General features: G+C 38.9%; 1 protein-coding gene across 2 annotated transcripts in view; it reads right to left on the reverse strand.

Moving 5' to 3' along the window:
- LOC133526623 (dipeptidase 1-like) overlaps window positions 1–11,143 on the reverse strand; it is a 314,385-nt gene that overhangs the window by 78,415 nt on the left and 224,827 nt on the right. For both annotated transcript variants that reach the window (XM_061863317.1, XM_061863320.1), the window contains exons 5-6: window positions 6,817–6,949; window positions 3,386–3,542 (exon numbers count right to left, since the gene is read on the reverse strand). In XM_061863317.1, the coding sequence (XP_061719301.1) occupies window positions 3,386–3,542; window positions 6,817–6,949 (290 nt within the window). The remainder of the gene's footprint in view (window positions 1–3,385; window positions 3,543–6,816; window positions 6,950–11,143) is intronic.

Here is an 11,143-nt window from a genome sequence, read left to right on the forward strand (position 1 = left end):
TATAGATGAATGAGTATGAGTATGAATATGAGTAGAAATTTATTGCTAATGTCGACTCCATAGCTCGTGCGATAAAAACTCCGATGCCTGGACTAATTAAGTATTAGTTGTCTATGGTAAGAAAAGTACAGACAACGAGAAAAGCTTGTACCAAAAATGAAATATTTGCCAAAAACTTATTTATTCTACAAGTTGAAACGCCATATTGTATTTCAATTGAGAGTATTTTGTCGCATGAATAATGAAACTTTACTGGGAAAACGGTAATAAAAGAAATAAATGTGTCAATCTCAGGGCTCGGAAACCGGTTTTATATTTCAAACCGGTTTAATTTATTTACCGGCGAACGGAAAGTATTTTGTTTCCGTTTGCGGTTATAGATCGTGTCATTCATAAAGACGCGTGCCTTGACTAGTAATGTCATGTTATTAAAGGTTAAATTTGACAAATTTGCGCGTCATCGTGGATGACACGATATATATCGTTTAGAGAACTGAACACAAAGCGAGATGACATTCAAAGTGCCCATACCTCTCTTTTGAATGTAGTTTAAGGTAGGGATGAAAATTCCGGAAATTTTTTTTTTTTGGGAATTTAACAAAAAAAAAATAGGTTTTTTTCTGTTTTATTGAGATAAATTAAATACGTCATACACAATGCCACTAATAGTGATGACAGTGTCAAATATATCGTCAGATGGACAAGCAAAAGTCATTAATTACCACCACAAGTTCATAGCCATAATGAACCATATTCTATATCAAATAATAGTATTTTATGCAACAGTTGTATAAAAAAAAAAGGCGAGAAGGCGAGTGGCGTGAGTTACAATGTGAGCCGGAGCCGAGGGCGTAGGCGAACATTGTAAAGGAATACGCCACGAGAATTTTTTGACCCACTTATACAACGTTGCATGCAATACTTTTCCTACGAGTCAACAAAAATAAATATTAATTTAGGTAAACAAAGCAAAAGTATATAGCTAAGATACGCGAGCATACGAGTACCTTGTTTGTTACGCGCCCGGCCCGCCTCGTAACACCCGTCAGCGACACCTCGTAACTCATGAGGCCCTGGTACTTGCTCTTTGCTAAATTAATTTTTTGGACAGTTTTTTTCTCGATTTTGGCCACATTAGCCTATGGAGACTAACAACCAACGCTAAGCGGTCTTCGTAGTCTAAGGGTATTGTTATATTACGGGTGTCACATGCGTGTTTCTGACTTATGAAGCAATTGTTTCTACTATGCAACCTATGTAATTAATATTTTGTACGTTAGCAGCAATGCACTTAGTTTGAAACTGTATTAGTTTTGATTTTGTTAGGTTGGTAGCCATTAATCGCAGTAACGTTATAGCGATTTTAAAGCACAAGTGCTGTTATGAAGAATAGACAATATAGACTTTTCTTGACACCTTTTATGTATGTTCTTATATTCGTGTTAAAGAATGTATAAATGACAGATAACAGTAGTGGAGTAGGAAATAGTACATTACGATACAAGTGCGAAAAATAGGAAACGAGTGGTGATAAATTAAAACACGATAGAAGAGAGTGTTTTAAATAGACACGAGTTGCGAATTACCTATTCGCACATGTATCGTACAACGTTTTACAGTACATAAACGTTTTACCTTTAAATGTTCGACACAGTAACGTAATATGCACTAGTGCGGTAAAGTAGCACCATATGTACTGTAAAGACTATTAAGTACTCCATCAAGAAAACCATTGCATTCCTAAAAAGAACAATCAACAGTCAGTAAGATCCATTAGTCATTTGTCAATAAAATGGCTCCAGTAATGGAGTCGATAAAAATAATGTATTGGTTGTGTGCGAGACACAGGCGCCCGCCTGGCGGCTAAGCACATTAGCTGTTTGACAGTGGACAGAAGATTTGGGGCATTGACATATGTATTTAAGGACGAGCCTTACAGGTACTAGAATGGTGCTAGTTCAGCGGTGTCACACACGAATTCGAGCCAATCGTGCAGTCTAACGCAACTAGTTACGACAAATCGCGCGCGTTATGCGAACTCATCAACCAATCGCGTTGTGGCATTAGACTGCACGATTGGCTCGAATTCGTGTGCGTGACACCGCTGTACTGGCCCCATTCTTATTGCCCGTAAGGGCTTAGATGTATGTCTATGGGGTAAGATCAATACGGGTAAGTTTGGCTGGCCGTCACATCGCGGCAGCGGGGACGAGTGCTTAGACAACCAGAGAATTTGAAATAGAGGCGGATTGTCAAAGAAAACTTTGTAGCTACAGTAAATTTACTGCCATCTTTCGACACATGATTAAAACTTTTAGAACACCATTTGACTTTGATCCTTGTTCGTTTACTGATATGTGTTAAATTTGTCAAATATCAAGAAGTCACTCATTTAGGGCATCCGCTTGCTGGTGCGGTTGCACGGAGTGGGTGAGCGCGCTAATGAAAAATAGTACGAGCAACGCTAACTGGCGCAGACGCGTGCGACGGATTTTACCTACAATGGCACCCGCGTGCGAGTGCCCGCTTAGTACACCCGCACACGTTAATGGACGGCCTTAGACATTATTTTGTTGAATCTCGCATCGCTTCTTACTAAAGCATTCAATATCGGACAATTTTCAATATTATTGAAATCCGATTATGGCCCTCAATACCGGGATTCTGGAAATGGTACCGGTATCGATGATGACCATTTAGACTTTTTCTAATGTGAAATCAGTCAAATAATAATGAAAATGGTTCGTTATAAATATTTTGTTACACATTTACAATTTATTGACATAATCTATATATTGTATGTACAATCCCCATCAGATATAATAAAGAGGTCATGGCACTCACAAATATCTGAATACGTCTCTATTGTCAAGGCGTTAGAGTACGTTTTCATATATTTTTGAGCACCTTCGACGCGCAGATTTATCAGATAGCGACTGTCCCAACACCAGTCTTCTGTTTCGTACATTTTGCAGTTTTCATCAAATGAATTCCAACACCGAAATTCCAATCCAATATTGAACCTCTTCAATTTCGGTACTAAAATATCATAAAAATCTAATATTCCGGTATTTCGGGATTCCAGAATTCCGGTATACTTGTGCCAACCACCATACACAAATTTGAATTTGGTAATTTTTAATTGGGTTGAATTTAATTTATTTGAAAGATTTATGAGACAAAAGTAATGCTAGTCTAAAGTTCATATTCCTTTGAAACAGAGTACAATCACCAACAAAAGGTACTACTATACTCTGACACCGCGACCTTGTCAGTAGAAAAAGACAAATTAAAAAAAATAGACGCGAACATTTGACTTCACATAGAGAATTTGAATTACGCTCCTTTTTCAACTGACAAGTTGGATGTGTTTCAGTATACTTACCAAGGCGTGTTGCAGGTATGAGTCAGGGTCATGTAGCGAACACCGAGCTGGTAGTAGCTGCGGAGAACACCCAAGGAGTTGCCGATGGAATGACCGCCTTCGATGCCGATAAGCGAGGCGATCTTGCGGGGTCTAGCGCTGTGTGCTTGAAGAATGTCTGTGGAGAAAGTGTAATGTAAAGGGCAGGTCGCATTAAATAATAAATGTTAGGGCGTCCGCCAGCTGGCGCGGTTGCACGAGGCGGGTGAGCGGGGTAATGAAAAATAATAAACAGCGCTAGCTGCCGCGGACGCGTCAACGGCTTTTATTTACAATGGCAACCACGTGCGTGCGCCCGCTCCGTACACTCGCGCCAGCTAGCGGACGCCCTGATAGGACAATCCTACACAGATCGGACTGGTCCCAAAGTAAGCTCAATAAGGCTTGTGTTGTGGGTACTAGACTACGATATATGTAATAATATATAGTAATGTAGATACTATTCATAGAAAACGTCCTGACTCAGGAAAATATATTTGTGATAAACACACAAATAAAAGCCCTTACCAGGATTCGTACCCTGTGCCTCCTGCTTGGTAGGCAGCATCACTACCGTTTATACTGTAACCGTGTACCGGGTGCGGGCCGGGGAGTCAGTTTTCTATAGACAACACCAAGAAAACAAAGTGTCGGAAACCTCGGCGCGGACACCGACCATCCTAATGTGAGTCATGCTTAATATATATTACACTTTATTTCGAAATTTATTCACTAATAGGGTGAAATTTGATCTAACTGGATACCAATTTCATGTAGCAAAAATAAAAAAATACAGTGTATTTATACAAAAAGCTTAAAATAGACCCGGACACCTAACAAACGAATAGCGATAGAGGCTTGTTGTTGTTGATAGAGGGTTGTTGTTGGTTGTGGTTGACGAACGGTTACCGACGAAGCGTTGCTAGTATTTTAAAACGTGACCAATGGAACTAATGGTTTTTTACTATTAGGTAGATAGTGCCCAGGGCGATATTTATCTACCTATCGACTATTGTAGTATTTTCTTTCAGTTTAGTAGCCCTGCCACGAGTTTATACTGATATATTCGCTAGCGTGTGCATAACTTACTTTACTTACTTGGCGCGGTTACACGGAGCGGGTGACTGGGTTAACAAAAAATGATATGTGCGTTGCTGATGCGGACGCGTGCGATGCGACGGATTTTACCTACAATGACACCCGCTCCGTGTCACCCGCACACGCATTGCGGACGCCCTTAGGGTATTCATTTAACCTGAATCTTTTTATTATTAGTTTATGATATAATTCATATTTACTTTTGACGACTGGTCTGGCCTAGTGGGTAGTGACCCTGCCTATGAAGCCGATGGTCCTGGGTTCGAATCCTGGTAAGGGCATTTATTTGTGTATTGAGCACAGATATTTGTTCCTGAGTCATGGATTTTTTCTATATATTTAAATATTTTTTATATTGTACATATCGTTGTCTAAGTGCCCACAACACAAGCCTTCTTGGCTTACCGTGGGAATTAGTCAATTTGTGTAAGAATGTCCCTATAATATTATTAATATTATATTTATTTATACTTATATTGTTGAAGTAAATACTTACTTCAGTTCACTGCTTTTACAAAGGGTTTTCATAAAATATATAAGTTATTTTAGGAAACTTACTGCTAGAACCTATTTTACCACGGAGAAATGTTTATCGAGGCATATCTAAGAGGGTTCCAAGTTTGACAAGATATTTATAGAAAGAATATTCATTTAAATACAATGTTTTTCGTGTTTTGAGGGTTGAGGGTCCAGGAGACTATTATGTTGCTTATAAGCTTTTTTCACGTGCACAAGTTATTCTCAAACTGAGTTATGTTGTCTAAAAAAAATCTTTGGCGAATTTGGCCAAAATTCATATAACATAGTTTGCTCTTTATAACCTCACGAATGCGTGGTTAAAATCTGTCAGGTTTAATTGGCTCACGGTGTATGTACGTACAGTGACGTCTGAAATATCGATATGGACAAAGTGCCGAAAAATGTATACACTACCCTGATATATGGGCCATAAAGTTGTCTATACATATTTTTGGCACTTCGTCCGTGTCGATGTTTTCAGACGTGACTGTATGTATAATATAATAATGATATATTCGTCATGTTTCACACCCAACGTGAGCTTTCTGACTGGCCTTTAATTTCAATAAATGGAAGGCAGTTATTTGGGACCCAGCGGGTTTTATCGGGCGAGCGTGCAAAAATTGCTACCATCTATACCACCTGATCCAAACCTATAAGTATAACAAACTTAGACATTTGTATTTAGTCGGGTGGACCTTGTGGGTCCTGTTTAAAATTGGTGTTTGACACATAAACAAAATCTTAAAGAAAAATATCTAGAAAGAAATAAAAATATATCTATTTATGACGCACTATTCATGACACTACGATAAAAGAACTAAAATAATGAAACTCTAGGTCCTAGGGGTCCCAGGGCGCACAAGTTTTTTGCAGAAGTTGCGAAGCGTCTGGTTGACGTAACTGGTGACCGACGAGCTAGCGGCTTCCTCGAAAAGCGTATCAGCATTGCGATACAACGAGGAAATGGCGTCAGCATCCTTGGTACAATGCCTCAAGGGCTTTTTTTATATATTTAAGCTAGATATAGAAATCCTCTGTATCTATCCATTATGTATATTGTTATTGTAGATAAAATATGTTTTTGAATGATGAAAGAAAGACAAGTATTTATAGATTATTTAAGTTTGAGGTCAGTGTGGAGAAGACCGGCATATAGCGTTTTAGGTTGAAAAGAGTTTGAATACGTCCTTCGCTCAGACACAGTCGGAAAGGAAGAGCTTTGCTTCTCCTGCTTTATCAACCACTACCAGCCTTCTGTAATTGGTGTATTTGTACAAACAAGCGACAAAAGAGCTTGTGGACGGTATTAACTGATAGACGGTCTTCGCCACACTGACTTAATTGTTTACTTGTCTTATAAATATCTTTTCATATTCGTTACCTGTGATAGAAGTAATGAGATGAAAGTGTTGCGCATACTTGTCGACGAGGCGGTGGATGACGTCGATCTACTAGAGCATCAGCTGCATAGCGTCGCGGTTCTACGTGGTGCAGGGCACGAAGGCGAACCAGAACTGTAAAATATTACCAGTGACAGAAGTAGCGAGCTAGAAGTGCTGCGGAAACTTGTCGACGCAGCGACGGATGACGTCAATTTGCTCGAGGGTCAGCTGCATAGCGTCGCGGTTCTACGTGGCGCAGGGCACGAAGGCGGACCAGAACTGTAAAATATTACCAGTGACAGATGTAGACGAGGTGGGAGTACTGGGGGTACTTGTCGACGAGGCGAGGCGAGGTGTCGCGGTTCAAAGTAGCGTAAGGCACCACGGCGGACCAGAACTATAAAATATTACCAGTGACAGACGTAGCTAGCTGGAAGTACTGCGGGTACTTGTCGACGAGGCGACGGATGACGTCGATCTGTTCGAGGGTTAGCTGCACGGCGTCGCGGTTCTGGGTGGCGCAGGGCACGAAGGCGGACCAGAACTGTTGAAGAAACGTGTGGTTAGTAAAATTGCCAAATAAACTTAGCCACCGAGTGAAAGTTTTTTCACCTGACCAATGCGAGGAAAATACAAAATGTACAATATTACTAATCAAATCAGTTGAGAGCTATTAAGTATTTGTCATTGAAAATATAAATAAAAATCATCTCTTAAAAGTAAGTTACGATCCAACCTTTTTGTATTAGCGCTACGAGAAGAAGCTGATTCTGCTTTTAAATTAAATTCGAACATGTCTATAGATCGCATGTAAAAACTACAATAAATGTGGCAGTCCACATCGAAAGGTACCTTGTGGCGGCCGGCGCTTACGCCGCGTAGTACCGCATTAGTATTGAGGCGCCACTATTAATGGCGTAAGCGCCGACCGCCATAAGGTACCTTTCGATGTGGACTGTCACAAATATTGTTAATTTATTTTAAATCGTTTCCATTATATACAAAAGTTCAAAAAATAAGTTCACGCAAATAAGCGCGTGAACAAAGTTAAAGCTGTTGGCAGGTGCCAACAGTGGCGCGGCAAGACCAAAATTTTATGTGGGCAAGGTACATTTAGCGAGGCCTGGTGGCGCAAGAAATAACGAACATTTTTACGTTGTGTCCGAGATACAGGTGACGACTTATTTGAGGCGCGAGGCCCCTCGGACCGCGAGGCCGTAGGCGGTGGCCCACGTCGCCCACGCCTAACGCCGCCTCTGGGTGCCAACATGAGCATACAACGCAGGATTTCTATCAAATTACTATGCTATGCTATGAGTAAAATAGGTACAAATTTTTCCTCAGTTTTAGAAGAATAGAGAGAGGTGTGAGTATGTGGTGAAAAATATCTATAGTTTTGAGATCACTTTTACACTAACCTTGTAAACGCCTCGCGCATGTAACTCCTCTGGAGTTGCAGGCGTACATAGGCTACGGAGACTGCTTACCATCAGGCGGGCCGTAAGCTTGTTTGCCACCGACGTAGTATAAAAAAAAAAAAAAACCTTCATACAAACTTGTGTTAGGTGGGATAAGGGAAAGTGGGTGGGAAATGTTGTATTTCGTGGCTCCTCTACACGATTGCCCAGCGCTGGACCAGCGAAATGGGCATGCGATGGTTATAGCTCCTCTACACGATGGCCCAGCGCTGAACCAGCGAGATGGCCACGCGATGGTTGAGAGCACGCACTATGGAATGGGCCACGTGTAGATGCGTACGCACCATCGCTGGCTCACTACCTTTAATGTGCTCATGAAAAACCGACACCGTGGCCATACCATCGCCATCCCGCCGCGCCATAACATAAGCCATCATCATGGGCCAGTATGATGGTCCATCGTGTAGAGGAGCCATCAGTAGCTATTACGTCAACTATTATGGTTTTAGACAAGTTTCTTTTAAGACTTTCTACCTAAGACTAAGACTGTCAAGTGAGCGTTAAGAGAAGTTTTCTTGATAATATTTTAAAGTCATAAGCGCTTCGTCTTTTCTGTACCTATACAAGGTGCCCGTGAGCATTGCAAGACATTTTAACTAAGCATTCCTGGTAATATTTAGAAACTAAAATGTCATATAAAATTTTCTGGATTAGGCTTAGTTTCAGAGATAATTAAATGTTTTTCGAAATCATTCTTTCGCCATAAGTCGGTACAAAACACATTTTTGACTACGTTATTGCCACTTTGAGGTCTAGTCTGGACATACCTATTGATTGACATCGAACAATTTAAAAAATGTATTCGAGAGGCTACCACCAAATATAAAAAAAACTTTTTTGATAATTTTAGGTTATGTGTTTATCAATAAAAATTACGTTTTATGACCAGGAGTGTTAAAAAAAGGAAAAAAAAACAATAAAAAATTTTTTTTTGTCGAATTTCACAAAAAGTCATATAATATTTTTTGCTTCTGTTGCCATCAGGAATGCACCGTTAAAATCTCTCGCAATGCTCACGAGCACCTTGTATATTACAAAAGGTAAAGATTCGCATTCATTTTTCTATGGCTTTCATCATACAAATTATTTTATAAGGGTAAAGTAAGACATTAGGCTTTAAAGATCTTTTATTGTACAATATCCACATGAAAGTTACAAACCTTAACAGCCTTAACTTATATTAAATATAACAGCTCGTCCAATGCATACTGAAGTAAATATTGCATTAAAACACCCGAAGTATTTCAAACGGAAAACAAAACAAGGCAAACTTTGTTTCCCTAAACCGAGAATCCAAGAAAACTGCATTACGACTTCATCAAACTTTGCTCCGTTCCGAAATGTACATTTTAAGATCAATGTGGACCGATACCGCTTTTTCATATAAACGTAGTCCTTATTTTACTCTCTGAATATTAACATTATTGAAAATATGTTGCTATAATTTGATATACGGCTTGATTCGAAGAATGAGGTACTATAACGAAAAGTTCTGCGGTGGCATCATGGGTCCATTTTTATCGCTTATTACTATGCCCGTCACTTTTGCACTTACATACTTGTTAGAACGTGACATGCATGGTGACAAATGATAAAAAGCTCACCATATTAGCCCTAGTTTAGATAAGTTCTCATTTAGATATCGTTTGTATGTCGTATAATTGACAGAAGCAGCTTGATTCGGGCAACCAATGTCACTTTGACGTTAGAATATTGTAGATAGATCTTATTGGGATCACAGCGGAATCGAAATAAACGTCAATTTTGACATGTCGTTTAGTTATCATTCTTCAAATTGGGCCGATAGTGCAGTATATACACACAGCCATACACCACTCCACTTCGTTTGATTTTTTTTTCGAATTTTTACAAGCTTTTATTTAATTTGCCCTATTAGCATGTTTGTTAGTGTGACCTAAATCTGTGAAGCTAAATTTGACCTCATTCTCGATTTCCGATTGATCTGAAATTTTACAGATCAATGTCAATGCAATATTAGGATCACATGGAGCTGATCTGATGATGGAGACACGAGGTAGTCGTGGGAACTCTGTGATAAAACAGCGCAAAATAATTGTGTTTAGGGTTGTTAGGATTGTCTCGATAAATATTAGTTGCCTGTGGAAAGAAAAGTAGTTAGTAGTAGTAGTTGCGATAATAGCTTGTACCAAAGAAGAAATGTCTGCCAAAAACTCATATATTTATTATAAGAGTTAGGATCATTCCATTAGTATGGAATTGGTTTTTTGCTTTATTTATAATAATAAAAAAATCGAGAAAAGGCAAACATCATCATCAATACACCTTATGAAACAAAGTCCCCTGCGGCGTCTGTATGTATTTATGTTCGCGATAAAGTCAAAAACTACTGAACGGATTTTCATGCGATTTTCATCTAGCAACACTGAAAAGAATAGGATCCATCGAGCACACATTAAAGTGATTTTCATTAAGATTAACTGCTTTATACAATATCAACAAATGTTTGAAAAACACTAAAACAGTAACATATAAAACAGTAAAGTTAGCTGTTCCAAAAATTTTACGTATTGAAAAAACGATTTAAAGACACTCACACATTTTAGCTACTGAAACCAGGAAAATATACTGTCTTTTCGGAACAGTAAAATTTACTGTTTTGTTCGATAGGCTCATATGGAACTGTTTGAAGCGTGAGCGTTAATGCAATTTCAATTTAAGATTAGTCGAATCTTTTTAAGATTAGTAGTTAAGTTAGAAAAATGCATGTTTTTTTGGTATGAAATAAACAGATTTTTTTTATTTTTATTGTTTTATATGTTTTTTCTTTACAGTGAAAAGAGTGATTCTTGAGGAAGGTTTAGGTGTGTAATTTGTTAACCCGTGCGCATATTAAAACAAGAGAGGGAAATGAGGGCTACGTTTGTATAGAGAATCGGTACACATTCCTCTTAAGTCGCCAGTTTTTGTCGGCGAGTAATTATTTTTTTAAATCTCAAAGAGCCAAGCACAATGGTGTTATGTACACAAAGGCCCTGCCTGTGTTTTTGTTTTTGTTTAATTTCTAGCAATGGAAAAGCTAACAGTGTTTTAAGTTATTAGGGGATGTCAGCGCTTGTTAGTTTTTTGTTTTCTGCATATTTGAAAACTTAGTGTTGATGAATAGTTGGTTGGCAGACTTTGCAACGATAGTTACAGTTAAGAGGCTGTCAATACCTAAAGCGCGCACACTGTCTATTTGTATCGGAGTAAATGAGATAGCACTGTCGCATGTTACTGGG

The sequence above is a fragment of the Cydia pomonella genome, chromosome 1 (genome assembly GCF_033807575.1).
Source record: "Cydia pomonella isolate Wapato2018A chromosome 1, ilCydPomo1, whole genome shotgun sequence".
Taxonomy (NCBI): Eukaryota; Metazoa; Arthropoda; class Insecta; order Lepidoptera; family Tortricidae; genus Cydia; species Cydia pomonella.